At 41.7% G+C, this 18,850-nt stretch overlaps 1 protein-coding gene across 4 annotated transcripts in view; it reads left to right on the top strand.

Moving 5' to 3' along the window:
* Positions 1 to 18,392, top strand: part of REPS2 (RALBP1 associated Eps domain containing 2) — a 102,528-nt gene extending 84,136 nt beyond the window's left edge. The window contains exons 15-18 of one of the 4 annotated variants that reach the window (XM_030477092.1): positions 6,180 to 6,263; positions 8,695 to 8,840; positions 10,902 to 11,007; positions 13,066 to 18,392. In XM_030477092.1, coding sequence (XP_030332952.1) covers positions 6,180 to 6,263; positions 8,695 to 8,840; positions 10,902 to 11,007; positions 13,066 to 13,134 — 405 coding nt within the window. In that variant the 3' untranslated portion in view covers positions 13,135 to 18,392. The remainder of the gene's footprint in view (positions 1 to 6,179; positions 6,264 to 8,694; positions 8,841 to 10,901; positions 11,008 to 13,065) is intronic. The other 3 variants (XM_030477093.1, XM_030477094.1, XM_030477096.1) reach the window with 3 other exon arrangements.
* Positions 18,393 to 18,850: the final 458 nt, after the last annotated feature.

Raw genomic sequence — 18,850 nt, 5'->3', positions numbered from 1 at the left:
CTAAATCTCCCCTCTTTCAGCTTAACGCCATTCCCCTTTGTCCTATCACTACATGCTCTTGTAAAAAGTCCCTCTCCAGCTTTCTTGTAGGCACCTTTAGGTATTGGAAGGCTGCACTAAGGTCTGCCCAGGACCTTCTGTTCTCCAGGCTGAACAAGCCCAGCTCTCTCAGTTATGAGGTTGGTTGGTTGGAGAAAATATTCAGCCAGCTGAGGCACTGCGTTACTCTGTAAAATTATGTGAAGAATTTCAAGTACTGGCAGGATACCTGGATTTTTACAGGAAGAAACTTTTTCATCATAGAAATAAAAATTACAAAACAAAGTGTGAAGAATTTGCTTTTGGCAGCATGCTATTTGTATACATGGTGGTATTCTACTGGACGACCATTTTATATTAAACCAAAGGAATACTTTCTTATCTTGCATTTACAACCACTGTGCAAGAAGAGGGAGGGTTTTTTGATCATCTCCATGGTCTTGGCTGCAGAATAACGTATGTTGTATAATCAGTGCAGCAGGTACTGAAGAAGCCTGTAACTGTAATAGAACTGAAAGTCTCCTATAACATGAAAGATTTTGCCATCTGCCAGTTTAATATAATACAAGTGGATTATCTTCCTCTCATGAAAATTATATATTAAATCTAAACCAGCCAGACAATATAAATTAAGGTTTAAGAAGTGGTGGAAAGTAGCACAGTTAAAATTGAATTTGGGGAGTAGTTGATGGATGCCATAAAATCCTTTCTGAAGAGGTTTCTGGGAGAGTAGAAGAAGGGCAAGTACCTTAATTAAAATGTGTTGTAATAATTTTTGAATTTGGCTTCACATTAATTTTATCAACAACAACAAAAGCTAGGAATCCAATGCCTGTATCTCCAGTGGAATGCACATACCTCTTTCTAGCTTACGTTAATCTGGTTTTGTGGAAGTGGAGTATTAAAACAGATTGTTAATGCTTCCATCTGGGTCCTATTCTTTCCCTGCAAATGGGCTGTACATTGCAGCAGTTTGTATTTACTGCCTTTTTCCTCAATCTTATCACCAGCCCTCACATAGCTCGGGGAAAGAAAAAGCTTATCAAAACTTCAGGGCTCCACAGGGCTGAGAAAGCAGGCAGCACACTGAGACCCTGGCAGCTTGTTGCATTTGCATCCCTATGAGTTTTCTTTCCATCTTGCCATTTTCAGTTTCTGAAACAAGCAATAAAAAGAATTGATGGTTCAGTGTGGAAGGCACAAGACTTGCAGAAACTGGAATTGAGACATCTTGACTTCTTAGAAATTGGCATTAAGTGCAAAAATATGAATGTTTAGAAAGGAGCAAAATACCTCATAAAGGAACTTGCGTAGAGATGATAGAAGATTGCAGTGGGCACATGCTGAGCGTTAAGCATATTTAGTATCCTCCTTTTTCTTGCAGATAAGCTGTTCTCAATACTTTTTTTTTGCAAAGCTAAGCAGTGGCACTGTATGGGTAATGATTATAGAGTAGTCCAATGAATGCACAGAGATAATTTCATTTCTGTGAGTAGTGCCATTGAGTACAGTGGGACTATTTCCATGTGTAAAGTTTGCTTGGAGCATAATTGGGGGGAAGGCTGAATGTATACTTCGCCTCTTGCAAAAAGAAATAAGAAAGCTCCATGTAGCTTCTGTTCTGGAAGATCACTGACAGATTGTCTTGAAAAGTGCATGTGAAATCTACATATAATCCAGCATTGCAAAGCAGAAGAACTGGAAATGTAAGTGGAAAACCAGTTGTTAAGGTAATGTGTTCTCTTACAGTTCTGAAAATCTTTCATCTGAGGCTTTCAAAGCACTTAGTGCTTAAGTGAGAGTTACATATTCTTTTAAAAAGGTACTCTTGAGTATCATCACATGGAGCAGTGAGGAGATTATGAATACCTGGTCAAGGATCATGCGATGAAATAATGAGCATTTGTGATTCCTAATGCTCTCCTTAACGATGAGGAATTCTCTCTCATAATGCTTAATATTGGCTGTAGGCCACAGGTTGGTGTCTGGCCATAGCAGATGTACAGAAACTTTGTTGGCTAGTTTTATCTTCTGCCTGGAAGAATGAGGAGGGTATGGCTATTCCTAGAAAATACAAGGCTGCAATGGGGAAAAAGGAGATACTGCCTGTTAATAACTGGACTTATGTCTTCGCAAAGAGAAGATCTTCAGGAGGTTTGGAATAGGACACTGTCTTGCTCTCTTCTGTGGTCCCTTACTCTTCCTAAAATTAAGATACTCTTAGGCCTGGTCTGCAGGCTCTTTTTTGCCCTGCTGATAGTGCACATGAGGAGGATATTCTTCGCCCATCTACCGCAACCCTGGATGTGGACCCAGCCATACCCGCCAGCGCTGCAGCACTTCCTATACCAGTAGATTGCTCAGTTCTGTGGACATGAGTGAGAAACTTCCATTGAAGCACTTTTACACTACTATAACTGAATTTCCTCTGGAAGACCATATTGCATACTGTATAACCTTTCAGTTTTATAAACCAGTGGTGAAGATTTTTAAACTCTAATATAATGGTGAGACGTTTCAAAGATGTGGGAAAATTATAAGACATTGCTGTGATGGAAGGAGGCAGTTCATTGCTGAGTTTCTGCATGAGAAATGAGTTGCCCAGAGACTATACTAAGCATGGTATAAAAACAATGAAGAACTGACGGGAACCCAACTCGGCTGCTCCTAATGGATTACCTTTTCCTTACACTCTACTATAGGAGATCAGACTGGAGTATGCTTTAGCCAGTCTCACTGTATCCATGACCAGAAGACTACAGGGGCTTGTTTTCATCCCACATCCAAATCAGCAAAGGAAAGGCAATCTGTGAAGAATCTCTCTACCAAAATTAAAAGCAGGAGCTATTTTTCCTTTAAAAATCTGTATAGGGCCAATGTGGGGAGACATCAACTTGTGAACATATTTGTAAAGCCTCTAAGGCCTTGGCTGGAGGACTTTGTTGGGTTAGCTGAACGAGCAAACCTTTTTTGCATTGATGTATGTTGCGGTCAAAAGATTTTTGCCTGGGTTAAATGCCTGTCCATCTTCAGGCATGTCGCTCTGAAGAATGGAGATTTTTCGTAGAGAACTTGTAGCTCCGATGGCAGAACATTAATGTGAGACCTGGCCTCTGCATGACAGGGAAAGGAGACTCCAAGGAGCAGAAGTTTAATTGTGTCCAGCCCGGCTGTCTGCCCACCCTGCCGACCGGGCTCGGTCTGCAGACTCTGAGTAATGCAGACAGCTGGTTTTTGGTATTCTCGTCTAAGCAGAGAGCTCAGAAATGTCGCACATGCCACTAGGTGGCACTTTAGGGACATGGCAGTCACTTGGTTTTATTCATTATGCATGAGCTGCATCACCAGAACTAGTTGTTTTTTGGGTTTATTTCCCTCCTCTTTTTTTTTCTTAGGGTTGTTTTTTGTTTGGTGGGGTTTTTTTTTGGGGGGGGGGGGGTTTGATTTTTTTTTTTAGTTTTTTGGTCAAATGTAACTATTTATTTATTTTTACCACCTGCCTGTTCCAGCCATCCCCTGCCCCGCTGGCTGCTGAGCTTTGCCATCCTCATGTCCTGGCAGCGGGTACCGCAGCCCTGCGGCACAGCGGTTGCCACAGCTGTTAGGCTGACAGCCACATCACAGCACTCAGCTAATGAAAAGACATGTCTTGCATCAGTAGGAACAGTGATGTCAAACTGTTGGAAATTTTGAAATCTTGCCCATCAGCACTTTGATTTGTATTTGCTTCCACATAAAGTTTACCTTCCCCCCCCCCCCCCCCCAATTCCCTTCAGTTTAAAACAGTATTCTCCTGCAATGAGACCATCAAAAAAAAAAAAAAAACCAAAAGAAAAAAAAGGGGGGAGGAGGGGAGAATGTGGATGTTCCTGCAAAAGTTTGTGGGTTGTTTTTGTTTTTGTTCTCTAGGTCTTTTACTATACTGTCATTTCAGTTTTCCTGCTTCTTTACAATTGACACTGTAGAGTGCCAGGATATTTAGTTACTTCTGTACTCTTTGAACACATTGGTTCTTGCAAAAACCGCATTTTGTCTATATGCAAATAACATGCAGTTGGTCTCCATTCTTTTTAATTCTGTGGAATAAGTTAATATGTTCTTGCTTTTGATGTAGATTCTGAAAAGAGCATGAGCACCAGAAACTGCCCACCTGCCCAGGTTAGGGGGGTGTCTAGTGCTCCCTGTCCAAGGAAGGTTGTTATGAGCTGGTTCTCATATTCCTCTGTTATTGCTCCGTGTTGTACAGCAAAGCTATACCTTGAGGAGTTTCTAGTATGTATATTATGTGGTGCTCTGAAAGACTGTGTTTACTCTTGCTGTCCCTAAATGAATGATTTGTCAAAGTGTTGTGGTTTGGGCCCAAATTTATTGTGTGGCTCAGCTGGGTATTTGAGCTTTGCTATCCCCAAATCATTCATGAAAGCCTTGTGGACTTCGTCGGGCTACTGTTACCAGTGCTTAGAGCCTTCATTTCTTTCAAATACCTAAAAAGTGGTTGTAGAAACCAGGGAGGTTGTGAGCTGTTCAGCTTGCTGATAAAGAGATGCTCTGTTGCATTAAATGGACTTTTAAAGGTCTTTGATTTTTGTAGACAGAAAAAGATTGCTTTTTCCATTTCACTCTCCTATTCGTACCAGAAATCTAAAGTTACAAAAGCACTACTTCAACCCATGAAAAGTTTTCCAGAATTCAAATCTTAGTATCCAATAGTTATTAAAATCCAAATATTTAGGATATTAATATTAAAATATTGGAAAATTACAGGGTGAGGTTTTGTTTTTCTAATCATCACATAACACTACAGATGTAGCATACTTAAAAAAGGGGAGAGAGAAATCTTGTCAGCCAAAACCTTTTCCTCCTCTCCCAAGGAATTACGTATGTGTTTTAAAAAAAAAGATCTCGAATCTCCCTCCTCTCTGCACATGTTCAGTGCCATACGGTTGGAGAGTAGCAGTAACCTGACAGAACCATGTTTCCCCTGCATCTTTCTATACAGTTTCTGTACAGTTTCAGTGGTATGAAAAAGTCCCTCCTTTTTAAGTATGCCAAATTCAGTGCTTTCTGTCATTTTTGCTTGCCTTATGGTTAAGCCCTGAGTAATCCTGGCCCCTTAAAAGTTTGTGCTTTACCTTGAACTTGGTTTTAAATGCAGGCTTTCACCTGTGTAGAAATGTGCCTTTTTTGAGGAGGGAGCAGTATGGCCTGTTGCCTGGAGGCTATTGTCAGCATGGCTCCAACTTGGCAGAAGTTGGGAAAGAGAAGTCTGCCAGTGCTGAGTGCCCTCAGCCTCCTGCTCCTGCCTGCCTTCCGCGTCTCGGAGAGCCAGCTCATCCCTTCTGCACAGAAAACAGCTGCACCGTGTTTATGCCATGTTTGCTGCTGCACACTCAGGGGCAGGCAGCTCCACATCCTGCCGCCCTCCCTTAGCTGATGTGCTGTGCCCTGTCCTGGTGAAGAATATGGAAAGATGTGGAAAGATTTCAGGAGAGGGAAAGCAAGGGATTAACCCTTTTAATTTGCTACTCAGTCAGATATGCTGGTGGGAGGGTATTCTGTTTTGCAGAAGCGTAGACCTATGTGGTGAGCATTCAGCTCAGTTTCTGTTTGAAAGGTGAGAAGGGAGGAGGGAAAATTTATTTGGCTTCTTTTATGACTTGTGTTTTCAGAAACTTTACTGGGCTTTTTGGTATAATTCCAACTTTCACACTCTAGCCTTGCAAACTTCCAAGGCAGAGGCTTACTCCAACGAATTTTCATCACTGTCAGGAGATAATAAGGTGACAGGGCACATCCAAGATCTTTCTAGCTTTTATCTACCCCTTCTTCTCTGATTATTTAAACCATAAGGGTAACTCTAGAAGAAATTCTGGGTATTAGGTCATTTACAGAGACATATTTTTTCACAGAAAAACTTTTCTCTTGTTTTCCTAGCATGATAAAATACAAGAAAACCATTTCATTAAGAATCTGCAAAAGACATATGTCATCTATTCAGCTGTCACCCTAGATCCATTTCCCCTACTGCTGAATTGTTAAAGTAACTTTTCTTTTGTGTATAACGTTTCCTTTCATTGACTTTATTGTATGTGACTGCTACTCATTTTCTGGGTGTAGCAATGACTGATTTGTTGTTGCAGACAGAGCAACCATCTGAGGTTGAATTACATCCTCAGATGAATAGACCTCCAGCGCAGGCAGAAGAAAACATTCCAGCAAAAAAGGTGAGACCTGCACACATTGTACCGTTGTGGAGCAATTTGCCTTCATCAACAAATGTGGTTGTTTTAAGTTTTAAAGCAATTAAACAGAGGGTTGGGGTTACAAACTGTACATGTTTACCTTCTCTGCAGGTCAAGGCGCTAGAGAGAGCTGGGTTTGCGTGTGACACCAGCTCAGATAAATCATTAAGAAAGCTCTCAGTACAATACACACTGATGCACGTGCTTTAAGAGAGGCAGCTTGCCATTTGTTTCACATCAATAGGGAATTGTGGAGCCTTAGGGAAGACAATAAAAAGAGTTTGATTGTGCTCGACCCCCATCTCGCTTGTGATGCACTTCTTGATTCCAGTAACTGAGGATTTGGGTTTGATGTAAACACACCTGTTTGCTAGAGGTCAGGATCTGCCACTAAATGTAGATAGACTGGGAGAGATTTGCTCGAGATGTACAGTTTTTGATATGTTTCTGTATGAACATAACATTTGTATTAATTGCAGTGGCACTCTCCAGAGGGCCTTGCTTAGGGATGGAGTGGTCTGTGAGCATTTTCTCACTCCTGGCACACTCCCGCTGCCTCCTTCCACCGGTCCCAGGGAGAACAGGTTTTGGCAGGGGGCAAATGCAGATCCTCCCCTCTCTGGCAGCCAGGAAATGCCTGCAAGACCTTTGCTCAGCCGAACCAAGAACCGTTGGCAGGTGCTGTATGTAGTATGTTCTTTGCCCAGGGAGAGTCATTGCACTTCTTGCCCGAATGAGGGGCACAAACGTCCAGTGACATTTCCTATACATGGTAGGGCTTTCTGAGCAGCATCCTTCATCTGTTTGTGCTCACTGCATGCTACTTTTAGCTTGGCTCTGCTTCTTCCTTGCCCTGCTTTGCAGCCCTGCTGGGGAAATGAAATACTTGTGGTCCACCCACTTCCTGCTTGCCCTCATCCCATCTGGATCCATAAATACAGAGAAGCTCCAGGCTGTGGGCCTCAGGAGGCAGGTTGTTGGTGCAGTGCTGACCCACCTTCCAGAGGCTGGTGCAACAGCAGCCAGCCAAAGAGCCCTTGTAGAGGATTCTGCTTTTAGGTATTGGATCATTTCTTCCAGTAGTGCATTTGAAATGGAAGAGGGACTTACCCTATGGTTTTATTAGGGTTTTGGCAGTTTATGATAGACTGGGATAATGTATTTGGTATCTACCCAGTGTATAGTTGTAGAAGGCATATGCAAGTTCCTCACTTGCCATACGTGGTGTGTTTGCAGGGAGCTGCGCATATGCGTAGGATTTCAGAGTATTATGTTATCTGAGATCTGTGCAGTGCTGGTATGCTGACATCCTGATCAAAAGATCTAATAGTATTTTTAGATTTATTTTTTTTTTCCAATAATGGCAGAACTGGGTTTTAATGTTGAAATCCCTTGTTTTCTTATAATTCTCCTTCCTCTGATAATTGTAATCCCTCTAATACTAATTATTGATGGTCTTATGTTAGTTTCATTCTGTATCACTCACAGTAGTCTCTTCTGTTGAGTGAGGCTGCTTACTACAGTGTTGGTTCTTTTTCCCTTATGATTGCTAGGTCATTAAATGCCCATTTGTTTGGTTTTTTTTTGTTTTTTTGGTTTTTTTTTAAGGTTAACGTATGTAAGGAAGAAAGTCTGGCCCAGACTTTAGAAGTGATAGTAAAATTTAGTCTCCAGTCTGTGACTGTGACACTTTTGTCAAGTCACTTCATCCTTTTAAGTCTTAGCTTTCTCATTCATGAAATGGGGCAGTAATAGTTATATCCCTTGTAAAAGAGATCTACTAATAGAATACAGTGGAAAGGATATATTTATATTTCAGATTTAAAACAGCTATAAGGCATTGAAACTGCTTCTCATTGTGAAAGAAAGGATGCCTTAATTTAAAATAATGAAAACACTTCTTACTACTGAATTGTTAAAAATCCAGGATACTTTCTTTTACCTAGAAACCAGACTATTTCTTTGATGTAACTTATCAGGAGAAATAACTGGCCTTCTACACTTCCAATGTGTTAATTTTACATGGATAATTTTATACATTTGTGTCTCTAAGCTCTTTTCAGTGTTGCTTCATGTAAGGGAGGAGGGGAGAAGGGAGAGTCTCCATGCTGGATGGGTGAGGTAATAAGTTGCACACAGAGCTATACAATCCAGTTCTGAAGAGCCTGTCATCTAGATGAAGACAAAACACCAGTATAATCATTTAATTCATTAAGGGGTTGCAGGAGTTATTGTTCCTTTTTCAAAGTCAGAAACCTGAGAGGCTATTACCAAATCCGAATTAAGCTCTGTACCTCTTTAAATTATGAAATCTTAGGCCAGCTGTCAACAATTTCTGTGTCACAACTATTCCCCAGCCTGATGATGGGACACATATGGCCTGACTTAACATTGCTGTGTTTCTCCCTTGCAGGAGGTTGTTCTTGCTCAGCCGCCCTCCAAACCCACCCGCAGGAAGCTCCGGGCAGAAGCACAGGGGCTGGAGACCCCTGAGCTTTCTCCCACTATAAATGTGACTTCTTCCACGCCAGCAGTCAAGCCTCACCTCCCAGTCCAAAAGTAAAAACCCATACCAAGCATGTCAAACTGCACCTTCAGATCTGATGTGGCAGGGTTTGCTCTTTGCATGATTTTGTGCTTAATAGTTCTGGTTTTGAAAATGCTTCACAAGATACAGATCTCTGATATCTACAACTGTCTTCTCAAATGCAGACTAAGTCTGTGGTGACTGTTTAAGTTGGAAATATTTGATTGATAGCCTCTTCAAAGGTGTTTACCTCTGTATGTCATAGACATGTCTGAAGAGCAAACCTAGCTGTTCAGCCAGCATCTCTTACACAACCTTTTTTAGGTCTGTGGGGGTGTGGTTTTTCCTTGCACATATCTTCTGAAATTTTCCTCATTCATATGGACAGATACAACTAGAGAAATGTCAAGGAAACTGAGTCATGAAATGCTTGATGTTGGTCATATCCTTGTGATATTTCTTTATCGCAAGGCAGATTAGAAACAAGCTTGCCATGGTATGAGCTGAGCCATAGACCACTTGTGATAAACAGTGATTGCCAACCCCAGCATTTGCTCTCATAAATATAGCTGTTAAAGATGTCAGCAACAAAGACTTGTAGGTGTTTCACTATATGTTTATTTAATGGCGGAGGAGGGACTGTACAAATGGTAAATGAAGGCACTTGAAGCCCTATTGGATATATACATCTCCCTCAACTGAAACAGTGTGCAAACATTATAGCCCATCTTCACCAAAAGCCTTGCAAAGACATCTGATTCAGTCTGAAACTAAACCAAGCTGCCCAAATCAGTTGAGGAGCTCTTAGCAAACTGTTTATCAGTAGACTGTGCTGCATAATTGGAGATTAGAATAAGTAATAAGACTCCTAGGATGCTCTTAAAGTGCTATTTTGTGCTTAGGGAGTGCATATTCAGTAGTGGTTCAAAGAAAGATAATAGCATTGTTCACACCTCAACTTAATCCTCCTTTCGCTATATCTTTCCTAAAATGTTTAAATGACCACAGACTTATATTGCCCTGTTTTTAATTGTTTTTCCTATCATTTATTACCTTATAGCCTATGGAGAATAGTTTGAAGCAAAATAGTGAAGCAAGAAACTGACAGTTCACTGAAGATAACAGCATAAAGACCTGTCTGTGCTGCAAAACAGATTCTGTTGCAAAGATCAGTGCTATCAGCTCTGTTGAGAGAAGAGCTAGTGGGGACTGTGGACCATATTAAATAGGGCATCTGTTTTAGATCAGATTTGTCATTCAAGAGGTCTTGGCGCCTCATGCAAACTTTAAAATAATCTATTTGGAAAAGAGCTTGGATATGCAGCCAGAAAATTTTCTGTGTTTTCTTTCCTTTTTGCTGTTGTTACCTGTGTTTCTTGGAACAGGTTGGTCCTTACGTACAGAACTGTCTCTTTTTATACCTGTTTGCCTAACTCTGATTTCCTCTGGATCAGTTACCATGGGTTATAGAGTAATATTAATAGGAGAGAAAGCTTTTATTTAAGCAGTAAAATAGAGGAGGAAAATCTATAAGCCATCTACCTGTTCCTGTTTGTGACATCAGATGTTTTTGGTGGACTGATTTGAATGAAAGAAACACTAGTTTTTGAAGTAAAGAAACATGAGAGTCAGCAGTGCCCCCCAAAATCTGAGACAGTATTTTTATGCAAATGTCATTTCTTTGCACATAGAATGATTTTTGTATTTTCTGTTAACCACTCCTGAATCTTCAAACTCTACAAGTGTCTGAAAGGAGCTAATGCCAAGATGCTACAATAAGCATGGCTATGCAGGGATTATTCTGAAAGTTGAATCAGAATACAGTGATTTTGAAATAATTGAGACAGCCTGAAATGTTTCTGTCATTCAGGTTAATAAATGTGACCATTTTACTTTCAACTAGTCTACCTGATTCATTTCAGTGTTACATTTTTCTTCTCTTAAATCCGTAGTTTGTATCTTGTCTTTGAAGTGTAGTCCACTGTAGTTCAGTGTGTGTAGAGTACAGACATGCAAAATGGATGGCTGGTCTTCTGGCATTGGCCACTGTTGAGGCTCTTAATTGAAACGTTTTGTATTTATCTGTCTGGCAGACAGTCTTCCAAGCAGAAAAGGGCTATTCAGACTGCTATACGAAAAAACAAAGAAGCCAATGCTGTGCTCGCCAGGTTGAACAGTGAGCTCCAGCAGCAGCTGAAGGTAAGGAATGCATTGAAAATCGGTGACAAAGCTCTCTGCAATCGGTTATGTGTCAACTCCAGCAGAGAATCTTGTTCATCCTTTGAGATGAGACCTGCTGCGTTACTTCCTGCTTTCTGGAAGGGGATAAGTATGCTGTATGAGTGGGTTGGATGAGGCTTTCTGGGAAAAGTTATAGCCTGTGGGCCTGCAGCTCCACTGGCAGTTAGAGTAAGTTGAAAGGGTGAATTTTGTCTTTCTGAAAAATTTGGTAATGTGATGGAGTCACCTAGTGCAGGAGAGCAACTCAAGTGTAGCTTTCTTGTCTTCTGATCAGTTGTGCTACATAACTGTCTCCTGGAGCCAGGCATTGGGTATAACATGGACTGCCTAAACTGTGCTTTACGTGAACATCTAATACTAATATTTAGTGTCTGCTGATTTCTCTTTTAACATCAAATCATGGAATAGTTAGGGTTGGAAAGGACCTTAAGATCATCTAGTTCCAACACCCCTGCCACGGGCAGGGACACCTTCCACTAAACCAGGTTGCTCAAAGCCCCATCCTGCCTGGCCTTGAACACTGCCAGGGATGGGGCAGCCACAGCTTCTCTGGGCAACCTGTTCCAGTGTCTCCCCCTCATAGTGAAGAATATCTTCCTAATATCTAATCAAAATCTACCCTCTTTCAGTTTAAAGCCATTCCCCTGTGTGCTATCCCTACATGGCCTTGTAAAAAGTCCCTCCCCAGCATCCTTTAGGTATTGGAAGGGTGCTCTGAGGTCTCCCTGGAGCCTTCTCCAGGCTGAACAACCCCGACTATCTCAGCCTGTCTTCCTGGGAGAGGTGCTCCAGCCCTCTGGTCATCTTTGTGGCCCTGCTCTGGACTCACTCCAACAGGCCCACATCCTTCTTATGTTGTGAGCCCCAGAGCTGAACACAGTTCTCAAGGGACTGTTTTCTTTTAAATATCAGTTCTTGTTTTTCTATTGTCTTAGTTCAAGGATAATACAGACTTTAGTTTTTGATCAGCTACAGCTTTTTCTACCTTGAATGTTGTGAATGGGCACTTGATTGGAAAGGGAGGTGAACCCCCAGTTCAGTCAGTGTGAAAGTTTGATTGCATATTCAACTTTATTTAATATAATTTTTTACCTGCTTTTCAGGGATCTCCCAGAGAGAGAGGTAGGGTGGATGCTTTCTACTGAACTCATAGCAAAATACAGGACAGCAATTGAAATAGGCATGGAGATTAAAGCTTTTAATGACAGCACATTGCTGTCATTCCTTGGCTCAGATCTTATTTGCTTCCATGCACTACCTTCAGTATGCTTAAATTCTCTGACCTTCACAAAGCAGGCCAATGCTGTTACCTGTATTTTACAGCAGGGTAGAAAAGGCACGGAAAGACAGAGATTTGCTTAAGTTCACATGAGAGCAGAAAACTGAATTTGTCCTTTAAGTCATATTGCTGCCTGGAAGCTTTCTGATGGAGCAGAGCTTTGCTGTTTTTATGAATGTCCCTCAGTGCAGAGCCAGCCTTGAGACCAGGAAGGGCTTTCCCAAAATCACTGATTCCCAAAGCCTTCACGGTTAGTTTCTGACTGAGGCTGGTGATCTTCCTGCCACAACTGTCAAAGAGGTATATTGCAAAACCTGTGTTGTCTTAGAAAGGCTGTCTCATTCATTTCCACAAGGAAAGAGGCTGGTTGGGTGAACCAAAAGTTATCAAAAAGCAGTTTTGAGGGAAACGTGATTTCAAGATAACCTGGTTTTCTTGGGTAAAAATAGCCATTTATGGCCAGCTTCGCTGCATCCCAAGCTATTGGGTGACTGCTGCTCTCCGTGATTGCCCAAACAAGCCTCCATATTGCTCCACTCTAAGGAGGAGGCACTAGATGGCTGTGCAGGGTGGTTGTGTGGCAATGGTACAGTGTTTTGAGACTGCAAGGAGAATTACTTCACAGCAGAGCCCCAAGCCTCCAGTCAGTGCCGGTGGTTTGCCTGGCTGCTTTTCATTGGAGCGGGGTGGTGCATGTGAGCATCCCAAAAGTTACAGCACATCTCTCCCTCCTGCAGGAGGTTCACAAGGAACGAATTGCCTTGGAAACGCAGCTGGAGCAGCTTCGTCCTGTCACTGTCTTGTGACTTCCCACACTGCCGTGCAGCAGGAAGAGCAGAGCATGTGTCCCAGCAGCCTTGCAAGAAGAGGAGCATGGTGGGGCTGAGCAGGGTTTCTGCCAAGCTGGTGGCAGTGGGGAGGACCGGTTTTTGGGTCTCCCTTCACCCCATGGCATGCAGTTGCCTTTGCAGGTGAAGAAGGTACAGAAAATAAATATCTGACTGCTGGATATTTCTGAGCGGAGGGATGCATTGCCTTTTTTCCTCCCTCTTCCCAGCCTCATGTGTAAATGCGGTTTATCACTGAAATGAATAACCTGAGAGTATTTTATTTATGTAAAGAATTCCTGATTTATACGCATTCTGTGATCACCTCCTGCCCCGGTCATTAAGAGGTACAGCATTACTAGATTCTTGCTTACATTTAAAACTCATTCTCTGAGGTGGGCTATTGGATGTTACTGATTCCTGTAAGATTGTATCATGGTAGAGTTCCTGTGAGTTTAATGTGCTACCGGAATAAAACTCAATAGACATAGAGTCTTTATCTGCAATCACGTCAGATAATTATTTTCTTAGTACTGTTTATTATGCAATCATGGATGTATTTTAATGTTAGAGAACTTGTATTTTATAAGTTCAAATCATATGAGAGAACAGTGAAAAATATGAAAATATAATTATTTTGGAAATTACAAAAGAAAAAAGTGGGTTTTAAGCTATAACTGTTTCCTATCCACTAGTGTTTGATCACTTGCTTGCAACTGCCAGTGTCTCTGCATACTTTTAGCATGTTTGAGATCACTGCTTTATAGCTTTTTTCTTCCTTTTTTCTTTTTTTTTTTCTTTTTTTTTTTTTTAACCAAGAGTATATTTCTAACAAGAGGTTGAAAATGCATTCGGGGCATTTTATAAAAGCTGTTGTATCTACATTTGTATTAGTCTGCTTTGTTGTCTTCATAGCTGCTGATCTGTTCTAAGGATGTATACAAGAACTGTATTTCCAGAAGAAGAAAGATAGCAAAAGTGCTATACATGAGGTATAAAATGTGTGATGGAAATAATTGCCTTCTACAACAGGCTTTCATTAAGGTTCCTTTGCACCTCGCTGGGGATGCTACTGATAGGGTGACGCTGCTAATGCCCATTTATTTTCTAAATGAAGAAGCAGTGATTATTTTTTAAGCTGATCCAGGGCAAACTGAATCCCATGGGGATTCTTCCATGGATGCAGTGGTCCTTGGCTTTGGTCTCAGTTCTGTCAATGGAAGCTGGCTTACTACTCTTAGATTGAGTGACTTCAGACATAACGATGTCAGCCCTGCTCCCACCATATGATGTGTGCTTCAATGCAAGAGAATGTCACTTACCTGTTATCCATCTTAAATGTGATGCTGCAGGTGTTTCATGTGCTGTTGTTCAGTGACCTCATTTAAGTGTACAAGTTTGCCTTGCAGAAACAATGGCAAGGGTGTTTACTGTTGTTGGTGTGATGCTTTCTCCCCATAGCTACAGGATGGCCCTGGGGCTGAGAGGAAGGAGAAGTGGGTTTGAAGTAGCTGGGTAGCCTTCCTTCAGGGTGTATCACAGAATGGCTGCAGTGGGATATCAGAGGACTACAAAGCAGCCAAATGTTTTGTTGAGAGATAAGACAGACATCAATGAGAATGTTTAAAGTGATGAGGAAACAGCCTACTCTTGCTGAAAGCGATACGGATGTGGGACATGGATCCAGAAGTCTGAAGGTGAAAATAAGCATTTGCAGAATTGTTACTGAAAATCTGTTTTTGTAACATGTTGGTTTTGATTCAACTAAACATCACTATGCATCACAAGCAACAGCCATTTCTCTGGATTTGGGACTTCTGTGCAGCTGTTGCATAGCTGGGGTCAGACAGTCATTCCTGGTCTATGACAGAATGTGAGAACCGCAGACTTTTCTGGGAAGCTGCAAAAGAGCTGCTGCCCTCTTGTCAGTAGTGGTACTGTTGAGGAGTTATCATTTATTTCGTATCTTCATAACAATCATGGAATCATAGAATAGTTAGGATTGGAAAGGACCTTAAAATCATCTTAAGGTGTCCCCATGGGCAGGGACACGTCGCACTAAACCATGTCGCCCAAGGCTCTGTCCAGCCTGGCCTTGAACACTGCCAGGGATGGAGCATTCACAACTTCCTTGGGCAACCCATTCCAGTGCCTCACCACCCTCACAGTAAAGAACTTCCTTATATCTAACCTGAACTTCCCCTGTTTAAGTTTGAACCCATTACCCCTTGTCCTACCACTACAGTCCCTAAGGAAGAGTCCCTCCCCAGCATCGTTATAGACCCCTTCAGATACTGGAAGGCTGCTATGAGGTCTCCACGCAGCCTTCTCTTCTCCAGGCTGAACAGCCCCAACCTTCTCAGCCTGTCTTCATACGGGCGGTGCTCCAGCCCTCTTATCTTCGTGGCCCTCCTCTGGACTTGCTCCAACAGTTCCATGTCCTTCTTATGTTGAGGACACCAGAACTGTGCACAATACTCCAAGTGAGGTCTCACGAGAGCAGAGTAGAGAGGCAGGATCACCTCCTTTGACCTGCTGGTCACGTTTCATTCCTGAGTTTTTAATGAGGTTAAGTGCTCACTCCGTTTGCTTTCTAGCTCTTACATTGTCATTTGGTTAATAAGCCCCTACTATTCAATAGGAAAAAATCATGTGGCATGTTTGTTTTTTCTCCTATGGGTGATTTTTTAAGGAAAGCTTTTCCATTATTACAAAGAACTGTGCACCTTGCATTTTTAAGGCAGTGGAGGACTTTTTCATGTTTCGTAAGAACATCCTTTAGAATAATCCTCCATTTATTTCACTTGTGTTATTCATGGAATAGACACTGTTCAAAGGAAGAGTGGAAAAGTCTGCTTTATATGTCTTTTTCAAATGTCTCCCTTCAAATAATACAGGGGCTTAGGGTTTTCTTGTCCACTGGAAATTAGGATACCTGGTTAGCCAACAATGAAATATTTGCTCAGTTGTTATTCTACCACAGGACTTAACACATTAAAAATTTTAAATATCCCTGCATTTTTGCATTCAAATGTCTCACGCAGCTTCAAGGCCTAGAGTGAGCTAATTTGTATTCTCTTTGGTGAAATGTTGGCTATGATGATGATATACTACTTCACAGAGAGAGTAAAGCACAATATTCAAGCAGAAATGTTGGTGGGTTATACATACAATGTGGGAAGTTACTCCTTCTGTATGTCTCTGTACTTAAGCATTTATGATAACCCATGCAAAATGAGAAAGTGTGTCTGGTTTTGGGAGGCTGTTAGCATTTCGAGAGGGAGAGGAAGGCACTGTGAAGCTATAGACAGTGCTTCTGGCAGTTGCTCCATGCAGCCACAGTCATGGCTACTATGAACAGACCCTGGCTGGTCTGTTCACATATGAATCCAGTTTCACAGATTCTCTCAAAAAATATTTTTCCTTTGGAAGAATGTGGGTACAGCAAAATGATCGCTTCTTGCAGAAACCTTTACTTTCTGAAACGCTGGATTGGAGATGCTCCTAGACCCAAACAGACCATCTGGTCAGAAAGGGAGAACTTCACAAGCAGTTTGCCAGTGTTCAGAGGACTTTCTTGAGCTACATGAGAGCAGTTAACTTCAAGCCCCTGACATACCTGACCCAGGACAGCAACTAGGATCTGCCTGACCAAGGAATGAGAGCACCTTCCCACAAGTGAGGTCTCACTCTTCTTACTTCCTGGTTTCTGTAGGTACTTCTGCAGGACAAAACATGCCCAGCAAGAGAGGATAACTGGTAACAGGAGCTGGAGCACAACTTCCCTGCATCTGAGAGGATGTGCTGACCATGAACCTGGGGCCCCTTCTAAATCTTCGTTTTCCTGCAGCTGTTCTGGTTTGGACAATTAAGTATTTTTGTCTGCAGGACAAGACTAGGCAGAACAGATAAGGGTCTTCCTCAGTGTGTGTGTAAGTGTGTACTCACATGTCTTCCTTTTGATGAGGCATTTCTTTATGGATCTGTTAATGTTCATATCACCTGATATCTTTCTATGAAATACTTGTTTCAGTACATGGTAATTCTGCGGTGAAAAAAGAAAAATTCCCATCTAAGTGTAGTGACTGGTTGCCTCTGTAGATCAAGCCATTTTTATTTGAGCCTTTAAATATAAATAATGACCTGGTAATTAAGCAAGCAGCTTCCACATTCATTTCAGAGGCATTCCTTTAAACAAATTGCCTGTGAACAAACATTAATCCTTAATGATCAATGTCCTCCTTCTAGTTATTAATTTTATAGTAGGATGCAGTGGAAACATTACCACCTCTTTCCAGACAGTTCTCAGTTCTTTCTTCCAGAGAATTTTGGTGACGTAGCAAAATGTCAGTGATTAGTGGATTCAGCCCTGTTACTGGTAAGTTGGTGAATATCCTTTTTAACTCAAAAGATTATCTCCAAACTGTTTTCACGTGTATGGCAGTAGTTTTGCTGCTGAGAATTTTGTATCCATGTTGGAGAGAGGAACTTGCTTCAGCTATCATCCATACAGTCCCAGCTTGATACTGCCAGGGCTAACCAGCATGGGGTGGTGGCAGCTTGCACAGTAAAATGACCCGAGTGGGATGGTTGGGACTTTGAACCCTTCCCAGGAAGCATTTAGGATGGGCATGATAGGAAAATTGCCATTTGGTGATGTATAAGCTGCTTTCCTCTCAATTGAACTTCAGATCAGGAAGAAAGAGAGCCTGTAAAAGTTGCGAGTCAGGGAATGAGGGGTGTCCATTTTCCAGGACCATCAGCCCTTCGGCTTTCAGCACACACAGTTCTTGACAAGAAAATACACAGGCTCATGAAGCCACATATTTTATTGACTAAAGAGTAAAAGTATTTTTTCAGGAAAAGAAGTGATGTAGTACCTTCGAGAAGAGATGATGTATTCTCAAGCTTTTTTTCAGTTATCTTCATGATAATGTGCTATGAACATACGCATTACATTTTACTCTGTTACTGATTTTTTTTATATAAAAAATCATATTGCAAGCATTATCGCTGTTAATCTAAAAAGAAAAAATACCCTGAGGCTAGTATATATTTGAATTTTAACTTATAAAGTAGATATCCAGATTTAAGCAATTTGTTTTCACAGCTGCAGGCTGTCCACGTGGTAAGCTGCAAAATGTATAGTGTTCTCTACTATGCCCATCTAATTTTGGAAAATGTATGTGATACGGAGCTGGGTGCTACATTAAAATAAAAGCGTCCAATAACTTCAAGTTGCCTTGCTTTTGTGGTTTATTTAGGATGTTGATTGTGCAGATCTGCCAGGAGAGCAGAAACTGTGACTCGCTGTGGAAAAAATACGGCATTGAAATGGCTGACCTTCAACTATGAAAGATGAAATCACTTACGTTGGGATTGTGTGCAAGCAAGAGGGACAGAGACTTATTTAAAGTGAAATCATATTTCCTTAGGATTCAGTTAAGTCAAAACTTCACCTTTACTTTCTCAGGCCTCGCTTTGTCTTCATTCAGACGTAGCTTCATGGTGAAGCCGAAGCAGGCGCACCCTTTTCTAACCTGGAAGGTACCACCACGCAGGCAAAGCCCTTCCCAGCCTCCAGCAGACCCTTGTTCTGAGGATGCCCAGGCAGGAGCAGAAGAGGACTAATGCCGTTTTCCCCAGCACCCCTTTGATCAGTGTTTCTGGCCCCTTGTCAACTGCAAGAGCTGTA

Source organism: Strigops habroptila, chromosome 2 (assembly GCF_004027225.2).
Source record: "Strigops habroptila isolate Jane chromosome 2, bStrHab1.2.pri, whole genome shotgun sequence".
NCBI lineage: Eukaryota > Metazoa > Chordata > Aves > Psittaciformes > Psittacidae > Strigops > Strigops habroptila.
The sequence above is the reverse complement of the archived record's forward strand: the minus strand, read 5'-3'. Positions and strand labels throughout refer to the sequence as shown.